This window comes from Rhinichthys klamathensis, unplaced genomic scaffold (genome assembly GCF_029890125.1).
Source record: "Rhinichthys klamathensis goyatoka isolate OS25496 unplaced genomic scaffold, OSU_Roscu_1.1 h1tg000056l_1, whole genome shotgun sequence".
NCBI lineage: Eukaryota > Metazoa > Chordata > Actinopteri > Cypriniformes > Leuciscidae > Rhinichthys > Rhinichthys klamathensis.
This window is the reverse complement of record NW_026606601.1, coordinates 3763756-3787384: the sequence shown is the minus strand read 5'-3', so window position 1 is coordinate 3787384 and position 23629 is coordinate 3763756. Positions and strand designations below refer to the sequence as shown.

General features: G+C 37.6%; 2 protein-coding genes across 5 annotated transcripts in view; both read left to right on the top strand.

Moving 5' to 3' along the window:
• Positions 1–14709, top strand: part of ttbk1a (tau tubulin kinase 1a) — a 30384-nt gene extending 15675 nt beyond the window's left edge. For all 4 annotated transcript variants that reach the window (XM_056248692.1, XM_056248694.1, XM_056248691.1 and 1 more), the window contains 6 exons: positions 151–305; positions 1138–1342; positions 1505–1671; positions 2623–3166; positions 11594–13101; positions 13369–14709. In XM_056248692.1, coding sequence (XP_056104667.1) covers positions 151–305; positions 1138–1342; positions 1505–1671; positions 2623–3166; positions 11594–13101; positions 13369–13813 — 3024 coding nt within the window. In that variant the 3' untranslated portion in view covers positions 13814–14709. The remainder of the gene's footprint in view (positions 1–150; positions 306–1137; positions 1343–1504; positions 1672–2622; positions 3167–11593; positions 13102–13368) is intronic.
• Positions 14710–15733: 1024 nt separating this feature from the next.
• On the top strand, positions 15734–23378 carry slc22a7a (solute carrier family 22 member 7a). Its single transcript, XM_056248690.1, has 11 exons — positions 15734–15838; positions 15919–16322; positions 17071–17174; positions 17599–17753; positions 18095–18263; positions 18498–18615; positions 18722–18831; positions 18915–19129; positions 19235–19343; positions 22475–22681; positions 22840–23378. The coding sequence occupies exons 1-11, from the start codon at positions 15835–15837 to the stop codon at positions 22919–22921; spliced, it is 1677 nt and encodes a 558-aa protein (XP_056104665.1). The 5' UTR covers positions 15734–15834; the 3' UTR covers positions 22922–23378.
• Positions 23379–23629: the final 251 nt, after the last annotated feature.

Here is a 23629-nt window from a genome sequence, read left to right as displayed (position 1 = left end):
ATAAACATATATTATAAACATATATATATATATATATATATATATATATATATATATGTAAACATTATATAACAATGTATAAGAATTACATGAATACATTTCATCATACAGATATGAGTAGTCTTTACTAAGGTGTCTTTTCTGTGTCAGCTCCTGATGTCAGTGTTTGAGAACAGCATGAAAGAACGCATCATCACAGAGAATGAGCCATATGATTGGGAGAAAAGTGGGACGGACTCCATGATGTCTGCCACCACACCGACAGCAGCGCAGCAGAACACACGGCCTACAGCGGCTATGGTTGGGTAAGAAAAACCGTATGCATGTGTGAACACATCACACGTCATGTGTATATGCCTGTGGACGTGTGACCCTATAAATCCATTCATCCGTCCGTCCATCCGTCCGTCCGTCCGTCCGTCCGTCCGTCCGTCCGTCCGTCCGTCCGTCCGTCCGTCCATCCATCCATCCATCCATCCTTATTGTTAAAGATCCTCATGTACACTATCACACAAATGCACCACACTTTACAAAACCCACACTTATTCACAGGCAGCCTCTCGAGGGATTTTGTTACTTGTCGTAGATTGTCACATAAAAGCCTACAGATGGATGAAAGGCATGATTAACGTCTGAAATACTCAAGCAACTGAAAAAACGAGGGACAAGCTTGAATGTGTTGTCTTATTTGTTTTTCTTAATTACTGTTATTTGCATACTGATACATTTTGCTAACTGATTTATTAGTCACAAACATCCAATGCTTCTTGGAACATTGTGGTTTGTTTTCAGTAGGTTTACATGTTCAGAGAGGAGAACACTCACTTCTGATGGAAATGTCACTGACTTATTTTAGTCCATTGCAGTTCTGGAAAGGCAGAGTTATTGCTCCAGGACATGAAGAACATTTTACCATGAAATAGAAAAACATCTGATGACTTTTAAAGGAGTTCCCCCTCTGATGCTTCTTGAAAGCTCTGGGTGATATTTACAGAAAATGACTGTAAAGGTGAAGCATGTCATAAACAGATTTTTTTAAACAAACCCAAGTAGGTTTCCCAAAACAGGTCATGTAGGGTAAACTTTGTTTTGATTGTGATTGTATTTATTGATTGTGATCTTTTCTTGAACCTTTAGGGTCATAAATGTGACCCAGATGCCTGGTGACCTACAGAGGGAAAATACAGATAATGTTGTGCAGGACGAGCACCTAAGCGATCAGGAAAATGCCCCTCCGATTCCCTCTGGCCGGCCAGCTGATGGTAGTCAGTTACCCACTGACGCAGATGGATGGGAGGAGACAGACTTTAATCGCAACAAACTCAGGATTAACATTGGAAAGGTGCAGAGCACTCCAATGAATATAATCCAATCAAATACTTTTCATGATCATAAATAAAAAAGCAATTTTGTTTATTTTAAAACCAATTAAACATCATAATCCATTCGAAGTTTTATAAGTCCGTTTTTTTAATATTTCATTTTCTTTGATTTTACATTGCAGGGAGGTCAAGAGGAAGATGGTAGCCGGGGTGTGTGTCCTGTGTCGCCACAACGGGGAGGGTTGGACTCTCCGGGTATGCAGGTGCACTCACTCAGGTACCGACGGGTCAACAGCCCTGAATCTGATCGCATATCTGCCGCTGATGGACGGGATGGTTACGGACAACGGTGGGTCGAAATTTTTGTATTGATTCAACCAATCTGTTTTATAATATTAGCTTGAATGTTTTGTGTCATAATACATCTTGTGATGCTGTTTTTACACTTACCTTTATCTGTTGAGTTCCACATGTAAAGAGATATAATAATAATATAATGAATAGGCTATTTTCATTGATGAAATTTTAATTCACTGTATTATTCAAATAAAGGCATTACAACATGATTATTTCATATACACTGCTGTTGAAAAGTTTGGGGCCAGTAAGAATTTTTTTGTGAAAGAAATTTATACTTTTATTCAGAAATGATGTATTAAATTGATCAAAAGTGACAGTAAAACATTTATAATGTTACAAAAGATTTCTATTTGAAAAAATAAATTCTATTATTTTGAACTTTCCAATCATCAAAGTATCCTGGACCAAAAAAGTAGCACAGTTTCCACAAAAATATTAAGCTGTTTTCAACAGTGATATTCATAAGAAAATGTTTATTGAGCGCTAAATCAGCATTTTTGAATGATTTCTGAAGGATCTGTAGTAATGATGCTGAAAATTCAGCTTTGTCATCACAGGAATAAATTACATTTTAAAATATAATAAATAAGAAAATATGTATTTTAAATTGTAATAATATTTTAAAATTGTACTGTTTTTACAGTAGTGTAATCATTTTTTTTCTTTGATTTTCCAGCAAAAATAGCGTGTGTATATTTTCTATAAATAACGTGTATATATTTTTTTCTGTAAAATCAAAGGAAAAAATATTTATACTACTGTAAGACATATTTTTTCTTAGATTTTCCAGCGAAAATATCGTGTATGTATATATACATGTATATGTATATATATATTGTTCCTGTAATAAAATATAATATTGTGCTCATACTGCCCATTCATACTCTTCATATTTTTGCGTCATTTAGCATCATGAATTCATTATTTATTCCTTACCCAGCTCTCGAATGGACATCCTGGGTTCTCCTTCTCGGCATGTTTACTCCTCCCAGCCTGCTCAGATGCTGTCCATCGACGGTTGTCGCGGAGACCGTGGTCGTAATGAGGCCTCTGCATCAGTGGACCAGGAAGCCCACAGCAATGCCTTCATCCGCTCCGTCCCACTCGCGGAAGAGGAGGACTTTGACAGCAAGGAGTGGGTTATCATAGACAAAGAAACGGAGCTCAGAGACTTCCACCACCTCCCAGGGGCCGAGCCCACCACATCCGGTACCACGGATGAGGAGCCGGAGGAATTACGCCCTCTGGAGGAAGGAGAAGAGCGGCGGAGACATAGAGGGACAGATCCGTCAGTCAGGCCCAAGACGTCACACGGTGACCGGACGACACGAGGCATGCTGCCCCTCACGGAGGAGGAGGCGTCCAGGAGGAGCGGGAAAGGCCAGTCAACCTCAGCGGAGAGCCCTGTGCAGTCACCCTGTCACTCGCTGCCCTCCGGACGGCCACGGCGGAGAGAGTCAGAATCCAACGGACCTCAGAGACAGGTAAGATTATCCTGACTAACCTGCACTGACATTCTTAGCCTAAAGATGGAGTGCATTGGTGGGTTTAAGGTGAGTGAGGCTGAAAATATTTGATGGTGTTAAAGAAATCATGAGGTCCAGTTAGAAGCGCTATAATAATTTGTTTAAGACACTTTTTTTTTTTTTACATGTATCATTCTTTGGATGCGGTGTGGGTGCAATGTTTTCGAGCTCATGAGATGCTGAAGAAAAATTCTCTGGATAAGATTTTTAAAATTAGATCAGGAAAAGGATGCTTATTCACAAACCTGCTTTATCAGCTGAGTACTGGATTTTATAAGCTAATAATGAAATAAATGATAGTGAAATATCAGATAAGATGGCAGGAACACTACTGTAATTTCTTTATATTACATTGTGTAACGAACTGCTCCGAGACACGAAGGTTGAGAATCCAAATGCAGTTTTTAATGGGAAAATCCAAGATCATAACCCGTATAACAGACAGTGGTCAAAAGCAGGGTAATCAGTCCAAACAATGACAAACAAATCCAGAGGATGAGACAGGAACATGGAAAACAGTGGAAACGCTCAGAAATGCAGTGTTACACGTACAAGACGTCGCAGGGAATGAATGTGAAAACCAGGCTATTATAGGGTGAGTTTAACAAGTTTAATGAGACACAGGTGATGCAATCAGGGATGATGAGTCCAGGCAGAGAGTTATGGGAAATGTAGTTTCATTAGGGAATGACTGTAGTCCGGGGTGGAGTGCCCTCTGGTGGTAATGATGGGCACTTGCACTGGTAATCGTGACACATATTGCATCTTGCTATTTTGTTACTTCTCTGCCTGCAAATTAATAACAGATATTTTCAAAATGATATTATTTTAAACCCATATTAATTCAAATATTTTATGTTTTACAAAAATTGTATACAAATTCAATAGAAAAATGTTTATATATACACTACCATTCAAACGTTTGGAGTCAGTAAGATTTTTTTTTTGAAAGATATTAATACTTTTATTCAGCAAGAAATTGATAAAAAGTGACAGTAAAGATTTTTATAATATTAAAGATTTCTATTTCAAATAAATCCTGTTCTTTTGAACTTTCTGTTCATCAAAGAGTCCTGAAAAAAAAGTATCATGGTTTCCACAAAAATATTAAACAGCACAACTGTTTTCAACATCGATGATTATGAGAAATGTTTTCCATCTATTAAAATAGAAAACATTTGTTTAAAACTGTAGCAAAATTTCACAGTGCAGCTGTTTTTACTGTATTTTTGTTTAAATAAAAAGCATTAAAAAAAATAAACATAAAAAATTCTTACTGATCCCAAATTGTTGGACAGTTATGTATAGGGATGCACGATAAATCGGCCACCATATCGGTATCAGTCGATACATTTTCATTTTTATCGGCTCAATAAGAAAATGTAGCTGAGATGCTTCAGATGTCCAGTGTTCGCCATGATGGTTTTGAATTTCTTGAAATATGATTGCAATCACTTTAAAAAAGGAGTGTAACATGCGCAGTACAAGTCTGTCATATATGCTACATAAAATTATAATGAAAATATCATTATAATTGTGTGCTTGGGACATGGCTTTAATGGAGAGACTTTTGTTTTTGTAATCAGGCTCTCAAAAATGATATCGGCCAATGTATCGGTAATCTGCTTTCAAATATAAAGAATTATCGGTTATCGTGTCAGCCATTATTTTCATATCGGTGCATCCCTAGTTATGTATCTGTATGTAAATGTTTGTAATTAATTGTGTAAAAAATATAACTAAACCAACCTATAATCCTCTTTGGAGCACTTTCAATCCTGTTTTAAATGTGGTGCCTGATCTTTTCAGCCACCACACACACAGAGAATGACCTACATCAGGAATTTCTTGTACCTTTAGAAATTTGTTCACTTTCCACTTGTTCCAAGAGCGAACATGAAATACTGGTTCCAGAGACATGTGCAGGAGACTTAAGCACTTTTTCAATTTTTAAAATAGCATATCTTTCTTAAATCCAACTTTAATCTATATAAAGCCAGTGCTTTGTGATGGGGCGGTGCTATTGTCTCCTTTTTACAGGGTGTGTGCCTATTTCTTTCTCCTTTTCTTCTCTCTCCATCTGTCACTCTCTCTTTAATTCACTGTCTGACACACAGACTCATGCCTCATCTCTTCTTTTCTGACCATCAAACATTTGGTTTTCACATGATTTGCTACAATGTAATGATTCTTCTTTGTTCATGATTTGTATTTTGGAAAATTTTTGTTTGCAGAAGTTCAGCTGTAACTAAGGGGGTATTAAACTGCTCTACGGTCATGTACACACTACAAAGATTTGATCGGGTATACTCTTCATATGTAAAGAATAAGGAGTCTTTCGTACTACAGTTTTGTGATATGGAGGTAACCATAGTGATTTCTTCACACCCTATGATTGTAAACAGAAAACATGGATACCAAACAGTGTTAGTGACTGATTCCCGTGCCATTTGTTATGAAATCATCTATGCTCATTAATATGATTTCATTGCTCAGTTTAGTTCTGATCACACTACGTGAATTTAAATAAAATTTAGTTGCTGCAACCTTAAAGGGATTGGTCACCTAAAAAGGAAAATTCTGTCATTTACTCACCCTAATGTCCTTTCAAAACTATATTTCTTTCTTTCTTTTCTGGAACATAATTATTATTATTTTTGTCCATACAATGGAAGTCAATGGTAACCAAAACTGGTTGGCAACATTCTTTTAAATATCATCTTTTATGTTCCACAGAAGAAAAAAAAAAATCACACAGGTTTGGTACAACATGACGATGAATAAATAATGACAGAATTTTCATTTTTTGGCTGAACTCTCCGATTTAATATTCTAGAAATTATTTCACTTGTTTAATTTGGTTGTCACTCCTGTAATAACTGACCTCAATATGAACAGAATGGGATTAAAAGTAGCTGCAGTGTGTACATGGCCCAAATTTCTTTTCTTTTATTATTTTTTCCTTTCCAGATAGAATTACTAGATGATTTCTTAAATCTTCAGAAATATGCTGTTTGTTTTTCAGCAGTTTTTCAGAAAAAAAAAACTGCGTGGATAAACCAGACCTTTGCTAATTGGATGTCGGGTCTGCGTATTTCTTGTCCTTCAGAAAAACACTTCTTTTTTCTTTTTTTTTTTTTACCTGAATACTGTGTTTGTGTCTTTGACTGCGTTCAAAATGAGGGGTCTACTGCTGAGCGTTTCTACACATTTTTTTTTCAACTCTGACTGTTGATTGTCTTTTTAGGACGCTCAGCACTAAACCATTCAGTAAAATTCTGCACTAATTCACATTAAAGTTATTCATTTTCATATTTTAATGTTTGTCACCCCTCATAGTCCAAAGCAAAATGTGTGAGAAGATTTCAGACGCTCTTTACCACTAGGGTGAGCCAAATGACATATAGTAGACCAGCAGTTTTGCTCATCTTAAAAGTTAGCTAGATTATAGCTAGTTTATTCTTCTCATTTACCCATGAGGAAATATAGCAGAGAAAAAAAAAAAATTCTGGGGCATTTTTCTGAATTCTGTTTGGAATAACTTGCCCCTTACATTGTTTCGCTGTAAACACAGTCACAGCCTTTTCAAGCTGAACTGAGATTGCTGGATTGTCTCTTTTGTATGATAGCCAAAACCTCAAATCAAAACAGATGAGGATGCTCATTTTCCCAGCAGTCTTCACCTTTTAAATGCCCACTGCCTTTTGCTCGGCCTTTCGCTCAAAATCGCGTATGACACGTTGATTTCACCCACGGAGAAAATACCAAGGCTGCCGCTGGAGCCACAAAAGAAGAGTGAAAGAGGTGTTTGCGGTAAGCACAGTTTAGGCTAGTCCCTTTTGTACCTGTTTGATGAACTTGCTCATTGTTTTTTCTTATTTGAATTCTGTTTGTCATCATTTTATCCATATTTACCCATTTTTATCCATGTGTGTTTGTGTTTGTATGCCTGACCATTCATTTTTCTTAAGTTGTCCGCATTTACAACGACGGTGTGATGATACCGATCGGTAAAATGGTTTAAGTGCTTTTTGTCTGGAATCTCTCTGCTCATTGTCTTATACATGGTCACATGTGGCACATTTTTGAGAGGTGGATCTGCATCAAACGAACAGCCTCTGTGGAGTAGAGGCTCTCAATGTTGGCTGCCCAACCAAAAAGAAAAAAACATAGCTATCCCTTTAGCTTTGTCTCTTGTGAGAACTTGTTTCCAGGCAACCCATTGTAGGTCTGTGTAAAGAGAGCCCGTTCCTCTCTTTCCTCTGAGTGTCTGGCGTTCTCCTCACTGCATGCGACTGGGGAGATGCCTTAAATGTTACAAATACAAATCCTCTGTCAAGCTCGTGAATTTCAACGCTGGCTCTTTCTCGTTTTATTTCAGCTGGACGATGACAGGCCTCACACGGGCCCACGTTCCAACCAGCTGCGACGTCTCGCCTCCTACGTCTTCTCGTCCTCGACGTTGGAGACCGAGCAGTACCCTCACGCCGGAGGATCCTTCATCCAGCGCAGCAGGTCGGCCGAGAGCAGCCCAGCTCACGGGAACCTCCGATCGGGCTCGAGGCGTCACGCTCCCCTGCAGCCGCCTGGAAGTCCGCGCAGCAGGCACTCCATGCTCAACGTGTCCCGCGTGCAGATCCAGCAGATGCTGGCCAAACTGATGAACAAAAACAGCTGAGGAAAGCTGATGTAGTCTCTTCTCACACACCGATGTGAAAGACTTTTGTTTTTTTTAAAGGATGATGAATTCATTTTTTGGGAAAGATGAAGTCTTTTCTGATGCAATAAACTGTGGAGGGCTGTAAGAAGGGAACGACGTGTTAAAGGGAATGCCATGCTTTTTACACACGCTGTTCATATCTCGCACTTTCTGCTTGTTATGAACAAACGCTTTAGTCATTTGAATCACTCTGTGAGTAAAAAAAATCACAATTGATATAGCGAACTATAAAGATATTTATTGCCAAAATTCATTATCTGCAGTGGCTATTCGTGTACCACAGTTGCATGTGTTGCATTTGCAGCTGTGGTCAACCTGAAACATACCGCTGCCTTTAATATGCAAGTTATTTCATTGTCTTCCATGCAAAAAAAAAAACATGAAAAACTTGGGGGGTTTTTTGTCTTCTTTTAATATTTTAGTATTATAATTTAAGTTATCAAACACTTTCTAAGCCATCATCCATAGTACATAATGTTCCTTACCTACACAGGCTTTCAATTTTACAAACAAATATTTTTTTCTGTGCTCTAAAGGTGCTTTTGCCTCACAACGGAGATGTTATGCAAGTTGAATGAAAGTGTTTTAAATACAAAATGGAACCATAGGAGCAAAAGGGAATAATATGTTTATGCTTTTATAACCAATGAAGTGGCATGCTGGAGTCTGGTTATCTTTTACAAACGGAATATGAGATAAATGAGTCGGCTGTTGTGTCAGTCACAGGAAATGAAAGAACAGCACGCATTTTGGTTTCTCTGCCACTGATTAAAATTAGTATAGCCATAAATTAAGCAAAAAAAAAAAATATATATATATATATATATGAAAGCAGTTTCCATTAGCATCTTTTTTTTTGTGCGTTTTTAGGAAGGTGTGTAGATAAAAGCTTCCATATCTTATTTAATCATATATCTCATTAAATACCTCCTAGTTAGTCTTGGGTTGGATGCACAGTTTTGTGTTGTATGTTATTGAGTAGCAAATGTATGTTTGAGACTGCTGTAGGGTCTTTTGTGTACTGTTTTCACTATTGCACTTTAAAAAAGACACTGAATTGGAGCCATAGCTGTTTCCTTGGCGATGTGATTGATTGCAATAACATGTGAACGGTGGTTTTAAATTGAGCGGTAGAAGATTGTCATTTTCTCAATTAAAATCCACTAGTGTTTATACTGAAAAAAAGAACTGGAAATAAGGGCATATTCTAGAAAATATTATGTAGGCCTACATTAGACATTTAGTGATTAATTAGCACCTTTGTTGAATAAACTTCATTTTATGGATGTTGGCTTGAGTTGTTTTAAACAACCTAGGCTTGAAAGTTAAATGGCTCTTGCAGTGTTATTGTTGTAGCAGGCAGAGATCTTTGGCAATATAACATAAGATGCATGCCTGGATTGTGAAAGTTGATGGAAAATGTATTTATACTTTCCTTTTGTCAGGAAAGAAAAATGTTATGGTCATTAATTGTTTAGAAAACCATTACTTTCGCTAGATTTTATTTAATTAATATTTTTGATTACATTTTTTAAAAGGACTCAACTAAAAATTAAACTGCTTTTTTGTTTCAAAAGAAGTGTTTTTAAACATATTAGAAACATGGGAATTCAGAAAAAGTGTATTCGAAAATCTGTTGTTTGTTCATGCAAGCATACAACTTAAGTCAGTTTTGGAGTGTGTACTGCACCTTCATATGATTACATTTTCTGAATCTTCAGTCAGTGAATATTGAAATTGTATTTGAACAGAAATGATACATTTCAAAAATGACTTGGTTTCTGTATATGTTTCTGGTACTGTCACAGTCATGGCTTCTCACATGAATGTACTGTTATATACCCAAACAGGCTGCTAACTCTTGCACTTATTTTGCACATTTGCTTTTGCCTGGATTACATCAATATGTTTAGCTGTAATTTTACAGTAATGGCACCGACATTAACGGTGCAAGAAAAGTCGTTATTGTTGAGACTGTCCAGGTCTGTTGACTGGGAATTACTGGAGAGACAGTGCAGTTCAAAACCTTATTTTTGCATGACTAACAAATGAAGTTGGTCCATGAAAGCAAGTGAAACTAAGACATTTTTGTATGACTTATGTTATGCCTTTGTGTTTCCATGAATTGTATATTGATTATTGATTTACATACTAAGTGATCAACAGAGCAAATTTCTTAGAATTTTTGAAAGCAAACTATTCAGTTGACAATATTCAAAATATTTAATTGGCAAATAAATTTGCATTAAAGCATAAATATTTTTTTTGTAAAATCTACCATTACAAAATGTTAGCATGGCCCAAATGTTTTTGTAAAAGATTTTCATTTAGTTTTAAGTAGTTTACAAAATTTTCGAAGGCCTTTTATTTTATTTCTACCTGAACATCTGCATGTGATGCTCTGAAATGCCAAAAAGAAATTCATTTAGTCTATCACATCCCACTAAACTGCTCTTATGAGTTTTTGATGATTTTACTTTATGCCTATACACAATGCCTTTGTCACAATAACACCTTTAGGATGGAGGAAAATGCTGTATCATAGCTGTAATGTGCATGTTGTATGATATATTGTTGATTGCAGGGTCATTCTATATAATGTATAGTGAGATGTGATGGATCAAGGACGTGTGGAGCATAATCATGTCTGCAGGGAGTGATGATCTTAGCTTGGTGTTGTGAGAAGCTTCACTTGAACTACAATGAACTCTACTATGTTGACACCGATACACAGCTGAAAAGCAACAATGTACACAGAACAAGCTCTTGAAGGAGCTGATACAAGCACCGACTGTTGTCAATATTTAATGTATTCAGTATATTTGCAATTTAAAACAACTATGTGTCAATGGTAACAGCGCTAATTTAAAAGTGTGTGCTGTTAAATAACAGTGTAAAAATAAGTTGCAGAAGGTTTTATTTAACCAGGCAAGTAATTTAAGAGCAAGATTTTATTTACAATGACAGTCTGGTATTGCTATGTAATGTAAATGGGCTGTGATCTGTTAGATTGATGTACAATAAGCATATTACCTTTTCTATCACAATATCACTGTACAGTATGCTTGTAATATTTCCAAGTTAAGCATGTATTTTAAACTTTTTTTAAATGATAGGATAATTGTACATATATATCTAAGAAAGAGAAATTAAATCAATACTGTATACATAAAAGCATGTTATCTGGTTGGTTTTAGTCTGTATGTATTGTATAGAAAACCTGTATGTTGGATACACTTGAAAAAAAGCTAAATATGACTGGCTGCTGTAAAATGGAAAATTCTTTAACACATTTTTGTGCCTTTTTTATGTATGTAATCTAGACAATCTTAATAAGCTTGTGTACAATTTAAACATAATTAAAGTCTTTGAGAAAAAAAAATAGTTGTATTGTGTGGTTGCATAATGTATAGCAATGATTTTATCTATTAGAAATTAATAAAATAATTAGAAAAAGTATTAGTAAAGTAGTAAAGTACTTTAGTAAAGTAAAAACTCAATTATGAAGTACAGTATGTCCTCATATACAGTAAGTATGTGTTGCTGGAAAGTGTTTTCCAGGAATATCTCACTGAACAGGATCTTGTTGTTTCCCATGATTTTTCTTACACTGCCTTACCAATATGGCAGTATTGTAACTTTAGCATTTTTATGTTATCCTTTAGGGCCCAACCCCGAGTGAGCCTCTATTGTCACCTACTGACTACAGGACTAAATCCCCATCCTCTGAGAAGGAGATGTTTCATATCCTTCCTAAACTGCAGGCTAAGAGAGCCGACTTCCTCACCGTCATGCTTACAGGAAGCCTACACCAGCGACGGGCCTTCACAGCCACACCGCCTGAAACACAAGATGAGGGACCCAGAGATGACGATGTCACGAAGAGTGAATCTAGTAGTGGCGCAAGCGAAAAGAGCACTGAACGTAGTCAAGATGGGGCTCCTTCCACATTAGTGGCCGATGATCCGCACAAGGAGCCAAAAGAACCGGGTTCTGTTGCTGAAGTAGATCCTGACCAAGAGGACGTCTCAAACACCCTTGTTTTGTTTTCACCAGGAGACACAAAGAAGTCTCCCAGTGTTATAAATGCGACGGATGTGGAGCAAGCTGTGGCGGGATCTGATGCCCCTCAAAATGAGCAGTTGGATGAAGTTGGTCAACTAGAGGTACAGGTCCAGGAAGACATAAAGCAGGCAGAGAGGTCTTCAGATGCAAGGCAACCTGATGCAATTAGTGTTGACCCATCCATACAAACATCTAAACTGGTGGTAACTGTCTCAACAGCTTTGGTGGCCTCAGCCTCAATTGCATCACCCCCTTTCTCCAAAGTGGAGCGAACTTTTCTACACATTGCAGAGACAACCCATCTGAATGTCATGTCTTCCAGTGGCGCACAGGTTCTTGAAGTTTTAGAGGAGGTTGAAGGCAAATCCCAAATCAAGCGGATAAAAGACAAGTCAGTCCTTTCTCAAGAGCCAGGAGGAGTTGCAGCGTGTGTCCAGTCTGAAGTGACCTCTCAGACTCTTACAGAGGAACCTCGGGTACTCAATGTTCTGCATGGGTTTTTGCCAAATGAGACTGCTAAAAAATGGGAAGGTCTTGTGGTTCCTCTACTCTTAGAGTCTAGGGAACCCATCCATCAAGGTTCATCAAATGAATCCAAACAGGATAAACAACTAAAAGAGGAATGTCAAGAGGAGAACACAGTACCTGAAAGTGTTTCTAAACCTCCACGACCAAGGAGCAAAAGTCGAATTCCTATCCTAGTCCCAGAAGACGAGCCAGGATCTGAACAATCCCTGCCCACCAAAGAGCGACTGCGTAGAAGAGCCATGCAGCAAGACCTGGCCCGTCAAGCTGTAGAAAGACAACGTCAGGGCCGCTGGATGAGACTAAATTCCAGGACTTCATCCTCACTATCTTCTGGAGACGAGCCCAAGAGACCTTCAGAGACTCTTTCTACTACAGGCTCAGAGGAAGATATTCACGTATCTGATGATTCTGTCAAGAAACTCAAGAGGAAGGCTGAGGAAAAGTACCAAACAGAGTGGCACAGCAGGATCCCACGGCCAGTTACCCCAATAAGAAAGCCTTCAACTAAACTAGTAGTAGTGGCTCCTGTTATCCAACCTGAAGCTGGAAATGCAAAATTAGAACAAAAGGCAAGCAATGGGTAAGTTCACTTCAAGCATGTTTGACAGCCAGGGTTGTGCACCATTTATAATCAAATTGAGAATGCATTGATTTTGAATTTCTTTGGATTGCAACTCCAACTCAAATTCCAATTCAGTTTTCAAATAGGATGAAGAACATTTAAATTCACACTTAAGAATTAAATTGGAGCCATTTCTTTAATTCAGAATTTTACACAATCCAGTTGACACCATACCAAAAGTATGAATGTGGTAAATTAAATTGTATTTTGGTTTATTCACCTTAGGTCAAAGGTACAACCACAATCAGGATCAAGTGCTCCAGCACTTCACACAAGATCAAAATCAACATTATCTTGTTCTACCAAGCCAAGTGGAAGCAATCGCATGCCTCTCTCCTGTATTCCGGTTTCGTCTCGTCGCAGCTTAAGCACCACAAACTGCACTTTCTCTTCAACCCGTATAGCTAGTCCTTCGCCCCATAGGCTACCCCTACGAACTGCAGTTAGCGAATCTCGCAAGCAGCCGTTTGCCCTCCGTACCACTGTGGATCTCCCACTGAAGTCTAGGACTACTACTTGCAGTGGTCCTGCAAAGGATGCCAAACCATCACCAAACCAACCCACCAATACACCTGTAAGGAATCAAACCAAAGCTTCTGCTCATTCGAAGAACACAGTACCCATGAAAAGGGAAAAAAGCACAAGCATCAAAACAGCTGCAGCCAGATAAGACACGGTGACTGCTGTTTACTGGGATTGTTTCTTCTCAACTACTTGAACATATTGCCTCAACATGTAATCGGCCCCATTGACCAAAATTAACCTTTTTAATTAATTTAATGTTCTTCCTAATCTATGAATGGCTATAGTTCTTATTTTGGATTCTGCACCAAATCATTTTATGTTGTACTATAAGGGTAAACAATGTAGAACTTTCACTTTACTGGAAGTTTTTTGGAATATAATGGAGGAAATGTCACATTTAGCTTAATCGGTGCTATACTGTATATGTGTTGTTCTGTTGTGCATATTTAATTCAATATGTTTTTGAAGGTGTACTTTATTATTAGTTAGATGCCAAGTTGTCTTTGACCCTTGACACACAATAATAATGTATAATTATTTACAACATCTAAATCAATCATACAGTATATTATGTGTATTTAGGCAGCACAAATGATTATAAACCACCAGACACAGAACATTGTCAAATCTGCCACATATCCAAGGACAAATGCACAAATTTCCTCTGGTCTGCAGCTCGGCCCTCTTTGTAAACCTTGTGATGATGGGCATGCCTTGTCTTTAGCTTGTTACAAGTGTTTGATGATACTGCTGTATGCTTGTATATATTCTTTTCAGTATTTCTTGCAGAGACCTCTTTATTTTTATCAGGCAAAGGAAATGGTAAAGTATTTGGGTTTTAGTTTTCTTAAAGGAATATATTGTGGGTTCTACACTGAGTTATCTCATTTTCTAAGCATGGCAGAAATCACACATTATTAATAATTGTCAATACGGATTATTTCTAAATGAACAATTTTCACCTCTTTTGCTCTGATTACAATGGTGAGATGTTAAGTGAGATTTCTGTTGGAACAAGGAGCATAAAATGATCAAGTCTTAGTGTGTTATGTTATTGTTTTTCTACAAGTGACACATTCCACTTCACAGTCATTAAAAACATTTCCGTTTTTGCAGGTACATGTCTGATTTACGCAAAACGAATGAGTCAGTCAACTCGCTTGTGTTACACGTTGTGTATATACACACTTCATTTTTTGCACACAGCTTTTTTAAGTAACTCTCATATTTGGAATTAAGTATAATTAAGAAAATAAGTGACTTTAACTTGGCCAATTAGAGTTTGGTGAGTAATCATTTCTACTCAGTTTAAGCTTACCTTGCAATACTCTGTTTCATGTCCATTTAACTCAACACTAAATTAAGCCATGCTTTTAAAGTATACACTTTCCTTAAAATGTTTAAGTAAACAATACAGTGGATATTGTGTGGACGACATATCTACATAATAAAATTAATGTGGTACCCAGCCAAACGCATGAGACCTCAATACTTGGTGCAAAATACACAATAACGGTAACATTCGTTGGATCATTTTTGAGAATGAATTTGTCATTTTGAGTAAAATGAACAGCAGGTTACTAAACCTAACAACAAAAGCAACGATAAAACAGTTTAAATATAGCTGGAAAACTGTGAAAAATGCAACCTTATTAATTAAATAATGCCCCAGTGCATGATGGGAACACAAGCATCAGAAAGTTGAGTAGGTTTTACTTCATTTTATAACGCTGATATTTACGCTTTCATTTCTACAATCTTAAATTGAGTACTAATTTAGAGTTTACTTTGTTTTTTAAATTCTCGCCTGAACTAACTTTTCTGTGGTATTTATTTATAACGCTGATATTTACGTGTAGTATTTACCACAGAATCATTTTTATGTGGAACTAATGTTTTTTCCTTTTCCTCTCTCCGGCTAGTCAGGTGAGGGATAGTGAACTTTTATGGCCTGGGATTCTTCTTTTTCTTGAGCTTACCAAGACAAAGACCTTCTTGTGTCTCATTCAGGCCCTGAAAAGCGTGACAGGGAACAGTATTATGATAACATATAGCAATTCAGCACTGCTCATCTCCTCAGACTACTCTCCATTCGCCGTTCACTGTAGACCAAACCAAGTGTGTCTCTAGAAAAGAGGAAATTTCATTGAGAAGATCTCGATTCTGATGGGTGAGTAGAACGAGCATTCGCAAAAAAAACCCCCCAAAAAACAGATATCATATCTACTTGGTAACTTATCTAACTTTCAGCTATGAGGTTTGAGGACGTCCTTCAAGAAATTGGTGGCTTCAACAAGTTCCAGTTTCTGGTTCTATACATCCTGTGGCTCCCACGGGTCATCCTTCCACTGCATTTCCTGCTCCACAACTTCATCTCAGGTGTGCCATCCCACCACTGTGCCCTGCCTCACTTGGACGGCCGGTACACAGGTGGCACAGAGAACGACAGTGAATCGGCACGGATTCTGGCTTTTGGCATCCCACGTAATGCAGATGGCTCCTACAGCTCCTGCAAGATGTACCCTATTCCCTTGGACTTTAACCCTAATGGTGACCTGTCCCTACTGTATGGAAACCGATCAAATGTGTCAGTGCCATGCCAGCAAGGATGGACATATGACCGCTCACAGTTCACCTCAACAACCGCCACGGAGGTAAGAATAAACAAGGCATTTTCCTCTATTTCAGTGGACTATCATCAACTCAAAGGCCCCCCATTGTCAAAGACAACATTAGAAAGGCCCCAATATATATATTGTAATTCTGATGTAATGACAAAGGTGCTCATTTTTACAGTTTTTTATTTACTTAAACTAAGCGTGGTATTATATTAAAAGAATTGAACAAAATAATTATTAATTATATAATTCCATGCATTTCAATAACTATGTTCTTCAGGGTTTACACTTTTGATTACCAATGAATTTAAATTATTATTATTTTTTTCAATCTCTCCTGATTATGCGGATTTTACTCACAAATGTTAATTTATAGTTTGGCATAACTAGAATAATTCCTATTCATTATAGAAATGTCCATGACTTTTCCGGGTCTAGAATTCACACTGAAAATTCTGAAAATCTGGTTTTCCAAGACCATGACAAGCCTGGTTCTTAAATAAATGTGAGTTGTTGAGGGAATCATTTAAAATAAGAAATACGATTCCAGTTTGCAACTTGATATTTAGCATGTTCTAGCTTATTTTAAAGCATGTTTTGTCATATTATAAATCATTGTAAGCCATCTTGAGAATCACGGCACTGTTTTATATGTTGATGAAAATGTATTAATTCATTTTCATGCTGTTCACGGACTGTATTTCACCTGTATGTTCTCTAACAAAGACAATATAAGAAATCTGCAAGGACTTTATCAAGGTGTGATTTGTCTCTCTTTTTCTAGTGGGACCTGGTATGTGACGACAAAAAGCTAAACCAAGCCCTTGCCACATTTTTCTTCATCGGAGTGACAATCGGTGCTGTTGTGTTTGGCCAGTTGGCAGACAAGTATGTAATTGTTTATTAATATTATGTTTTAGAATCATTTGTTCCATGCTATTTTTTCTATGACCAATTATTTGAACTTGCTCCTTGGACCATATCCGATATCCATATCCTTAGGCAAAAAGTTGGTCACATGATTTTACTACAATAAAGTGTCTTTACTCACATGTCTGAGGTTGAAAAATGATTAATTCCCCTTATTTGTTCTGCATAGCTGATTTGTACAGATTCTTATCATTCACAATAGAGTTTTTTCTCGAGTTATCGTTATTTGTCACGGAACGTCACAGCTAAACCCACATCTAAAACTGCTAATACCTCAGGCTATGTGTGTAAAGAGCAAGAGACATTTTCCATGTGATTTTCACTCTTATAAAACGGTCTAATATCCTGTGTGGTTAAATATGTCTTTCAAATCACTCCACAGGTTTGGTCGTAAGCCAATGATTCAGGTGTCCTTTGTGGTCAGTGCTATTTTTGGAATTGTCGAGGCTTTTTCTACATCTTACGTGATGTTCGCCATAGCAAGAACCTTGTGCGGACTTGCCTTGACCGGGATGTCTATCACCACAGTGGCCCTGTGTATATATCAATTTATCATTTCTTTAATCTTCAATCTCTCTAGTCAACATGATCAAAACTGAGCCTAGGATTCTTTGATGAATAGAAAGTTCAAAAGAACAGCATTCATTCAAAATAGAAATCTTTTGCGACATTATAAATGTCTTACTTTCACTTTTTATCAATTTGATGCATCCTTGCTAATTAAAAGTATATTTCAATTAGTTTCTGGGAGCAAAATAGGTTGAGAAAGTATCATGTTGCTTAGAATAAAATACATAATCTGAAAAGATCCCTGTTAAAACTCTACCAGATTATTCACAGTGTTGTTTTCACCGACATGATCTCTGCTCACTCCGCAGGTGTTGAGTGGACAGACGTTAAACATCGCACATTTACGGGTACCATCATCAGTCTCGGATGGAGTGTAGGGAACATGCTTCTGGCTCTTCTGGCATATCTCATCAGGGACTGGCGCCACCTCATCCTGGTAGTGACATCACCTTGCCTTGTTGGCATAATTGCCTGGTGGTGAGTGGTGGAACTGCAAGTGAAAGAATAACGGGTTATTGGACCAGAAAAAAATGGTGGGATTTGAAATACAAACAAAATACAAATAAAATATTGTCCGATTTCTATTTATTATGAATTAACAAATATTACAGATATTACGGGTGCACGATTATTTATGTTTTTACAAAAATATAATGCATCTTTTTAGGCCTCTAAATGTCTATTTTTCTCCTTTGCAATTCACCTCAAAAGGTGGATTCCTGAGTCAGCAAGATGGCTGCTGGCCAAAGGCAGGGTAGAAGAGGCACAGAAGTATCTCACTCAGTGCGCTAAGATGAATGGAAAGTACACTCATAAACTAGAAACTGAGGTAAACACCTAGCCGAGCTTTTAATTGTTATAACCAATTTTGAACACATCCTTTATCTCTTTATTAAAAACTAAATAAAACATCTGATTGTCATCTATATATATAGACCTTAAAGAAAATCACCATTTCTGAGGTCTCTGACAAGGATCATTCCTACCTTGATCTAGTGAGGACACCGAAACTGAGGAAGATTGTGCTTTTGTCAGGGATTTTCTGGTATGGACTTTTTTTTCTCCATTGTGATATAAAAGTCAACAGCTGTTATTTTTTAAATCAACAATCTTTATTTGAATTGACAGGTTTGCAGTTGCTTTTACCTACTATGGCATCAGCTTCAACATCACTGGGTTTGGTCTGAACATCTATCTCACGCAGTTTGTCTATGGAGTCATTGAAGTCCCAGCTAAGGTTGGGACCTACTTCACTCTGGATAGGATTGGACGGAGAAACGGCCAGGCGTGGTCTCTCATTATAGCAGGAGCACTGATTGGACTAAACAGTATAATCCCAACAGGTACTTCTTCATTCTTTATCATGCTACATCTTTATCTTTGACCTCTTTACCATATTTGATGGTGGATATATGAATTACTGAAGAATTGTGCTGTTTCATCTGCAGAGTTGGCTGTTGTGCGTACAGGAATTGCAGTTATTGGGAAGGGATTCTCAGAGGCAGCCTTTACCATTGCCTTCTTGTACACATCTGAGCTCTACCCAACAGTACTCCGGTATTTAAAAAAATACAGCACTTGTAAAATTTTTGATAAAATGATGTTTAAAATGTTATTTTAGATAAAATGTTATTGCCATGGGTTTTCAATTTTTCATATGCCACGGATCCCCAAATATGACCATCCTCGTGTGAGGGACCCCCATCCTAAAATTTTAAAGACGTCAATCTTTTTTATAAACACCCAGATTTATACACTGAAAAGTTAATATTATAAATCTAAAATTAGTTTGTTAGATTATTTCTGTCACAACTCATGTCTTGTTTCCCCTGTTTTTTGTTTAAGGACTCTTATTTTGAAGTGTATTTTTGTTTTTATTGTTCCTGCTGTTTGACTTCCTGTGATTAGTTCCTGTTTTATTTAGCTGTGTCTCATTTCGAAGACTGCGTCCTCTGGAGGTCGCATTTGTCAGCTACTTATGTTATCAATGATGTCTTAAAAGTAAACATTACATCCCAAAGTCATAATAAAAATACAACTTATGCTTCACAAGGAATAACGGTCAATGTTATAATAGTTACTTTTCTGAAATGAGATGGCGCTTGATGGCGTGTACGGCTGACAAATGTAACCTCGGGAAGATGCAGCCTTCGAAATGAGACACAGTTTTCATTGCTGCCTCGTTAGTCTCCATAGCAACTCATTACCCACACCTGTTCCTTGTTCCAGCCCTTGTTATCTTGTGTATTTAGGGCCCGTTTACAAGTCACCAATTTCAACGCTATCTCGACCAATTCGTACGAGTGATTTAAAAGGTGACTAATTCGTACTAATTCATACGACCTCACTCGTACGAATTTGTACGATTTGTCTAAACCCACGTGATGGGTAGGTTTAGAGGCGGGGTCAGGGGTAGGTCATTCGTACGAATTCATACGAATTTGGTAACTCGTAAAATATGTACGAATTAGCAAAAATCGTACGAATTTGTACGAGTGAGGTCGTATGAATTAGTACGAATTAGCCACCTCGTAAAATTCGTACGAATTGCCGTGAGATCAGGCTGCCATTTTCAACAAAAACTAAAACCTTTTAATGTGTTTTGGCTACTTACACATCAACAGCATTTTGGTGGGCTGAAAACAAAAGCTTTTGAAATTTTAAGGGTATTGCGTTTTTTTGCGTACAGACAACAACATTGTCATAACGATCCTCATTCACACGGATTCACGAAAACGAATAAAAACTCTGTATTATGCTGCCAGGCCTTGGCGATGTCACTTTGTAAAGAAACACTACAAGCACTATGTTTTTGGTCTAGTTTTGTCCAGTAGTGGCTGTTTCGATTTTTGTTCCTTTTTACTCCGTGTTTTCAGTTTGTTCCTGATGTTCTGTGTTTCTTTAGCCTGGGAAAACCCAGTCAACTTCCGGCAAATTTAGATTTGCTCTGAAAGTTAGTCTGGCAAAGAGCTCATTCAAGCCCATTTCCAATCCGCCGAAATCGCGGCACCAATCAGAAACGTTGGGGCGGATTTTACACGATGACGACAGCGCTGGGATTTTGAAGCAGATTTTGTAGCCTACATTACAAAGATGGATGCCGCCGTCGAACATCACTCGTTCGAATCAGCTATCGCGTCTGTTTTCAGCGATTTGAACGTTTCCTTTTTGTTAAAAACCGAGCAAAGAACAACACTCGGAGATGTTTCTCCGCCGCTCTGCATACGTCATCTCCTTCATCGCTCTGATTGGTTTTAGGTCTATCAAGTCAAGTCAAGTCACCTTTATTTATATAGCGCTTTTTACAATACAGATTGTATCAAAGCAGCTTCACAGTGATAACATGAAAATAATACAACAAAGTTTGTTTCTAGAAGAAAATTGCGTCAACGTCCACCTTAAGTAAGGCAGATCAATAATATTGTTGAATATTAAATGTCCCCAACTAAGCAAGCCAAAAGCCAAGGCAACAGTGGCAAGGAACCAAAACTCCATCAGTGACAGAATGGAGAAAAAACCTTGGGAGAACCCAGACTCAGTCGGGGGCCAGTTCTCCTCTGGCCAACGAAGGAACAGTGTATGATTCGGGCAGCGTTACAAGTCAGATTTGATAGGAACATTTAGAGTATTTATCCATTTCCATGTTTTTGGAAGTCGAAGTAATCCCGCCGGTATGGAGATGAGTTGTTGAGGATCAGAGCCGATGGCCGTCGTCTATCCGCGACGTCCGTTGGTGACGCCCCTCTGGAAATGATTTGTCTATGACGCTTTGCCAGACCATAACTCAGTTACAACTGAGAATGGTGACAACTCATACCGGCGTGACAACTCAACTCATACCGGCGTGATTACTTCGACTTCCAAAAAGATGGAAATGGATAAATACTCTAAATGTTCCTATCAAATGAGGCGGCAGTGGCTCAGTGGTTCATGTGGGTTGTCTACAAACCGGAAGGTTGGTGGTTCAATCCTCGGTTCCACCTGACCAAGTGTCGAGGTGTCCATGAGCAAGACACCTAACCCCAGCTGCTCCCGACGAGCTGGATGGCGCCTTGGATGGCTGCCGTCGCCCGTCGGTGTATGAATGAGTGAGTGAATGGGTGAATGTGAGGCAAATTGTAAAGCGCTTTGGTGGCCATTGGGTCTGTGAAAGCGCTATATAAATGCAGTCCATTTACCATTTACAATGGTCTGGTTTTAACCAGGCTAGTGTTTCTTTAGTTATTTTGAGTTACTTTGTATTGATATTTCTGTAGCTAAATAAATAACACACTGCATTGGGCATCCAGCTCTCTCTCATTTCTGAGTCTGCTCTTATTTCTCTGCTATTTTTCTACTCTTTTTCTACTACTTAATTATGTAATTCTAGTTAAAAATTTTTTATATTAATAATAAATAAATGTTCATTTATTGTAATCTGATTTATTTAATTAATAACTAACTGCTTTTTAATTTCAATCACTTTTTTTTTAATTAATTGAATTTATTTGCTTAATTATTTTATGTTACTTATTATTTTTTTTATTTTTTTTACCAAATTATTATTGATTTTCCTTACCCACGGACTCCCTGTCACTCCCATGCGGCCCCCTGCGGGTCCCTGGACCCCAGTTTGAAACCTCTGATTTTGAGGTACCTCTTGTCTTTGGAATGAAGCAACTCACTCTGCTTCTCTGTATCTTTCATAGGCAGTGCGGCTTGGGCTACACCTCTTTTGTAGCCCGTATCGGAGGTGCGCTCGCCCCCATGATCATATTATTGGAGGACGTGTGGCGCTTTGCACCTCCTCTAGTGTTTGCTGCCACTGCAGTTTTCAGCGGATCTGTGGTCTTCCTGCTGCCTGAGACCACCAACGTTCAGCTTCCAGAGAACATTCTGGATATAGAGGAGGGGAGGTATAGTTTCAGATCATATATCCAGTATATAAGGATGCCAAAATTGCTTTCTGCTGAATCACACAAAATACCACAACAACAAATATTAAATTCCATAATACTGCACCTTGATATAAGATCACAATGTGAAATATTGATCATTTATTTATTTATTAAAGGCACACAGTGTCCACGGACTCAGAGAGGGATGTTGAACTCTCTGAGATGAATTCTGCGGCTTTACAAGAGAAGGACTCATAAAGGCAAATACTGTCAGAAGAACGATGACTCCTTACAGTTCAACATCCTTATGGACAGCTGTGAATAAATAACATCAACTGCAAGACATTTTATGGTGCACAAGGGATTAAAAAAATCTTTGAGGTTTCACAAGACTAACCCTTACGAAAATTAACCATGGTTTTACTACAAATAAAAAAACATGGTTATTATAGTTAAACCATGGTAACCACAAAGTAACCTTAGTTTTGGTACACTAACCATAGTTTAACCATGGTATTTTTTGTAAAACTGTGGTTATACAAATGCTACTCAATCTGCCAAAAAACTGTGGTTACTACACTTTTACTATAATAAAACCATGGTTAATTTTCGTAAGGGAAGAAACAAGTAAAATGTCATTGAATTTAAGTCAACAAATTGCTGTCTATTAAAATAAGGTGTTTTTTGTATTTTATCTTCTGAAAATAAATAAAATGTAATGGTGCGAATGTTTCAATGGTTCTTGTATTCTTGTACATATGCATTTATCTTGATATGAAAAATATTAAAAACGTTTGATAATTGTGTATCATGGAATACAAAACATACGCAATGTGCTTCTTTAATAGACTGACATTTAGAATTCATTAATTGTGACACTTACCACCATTTCTTAACAGTATTTGCATTTTAATAATAACTTGCCTATAAATAATTGTTTTAGACTCAAATTGTTACCACTGTTAT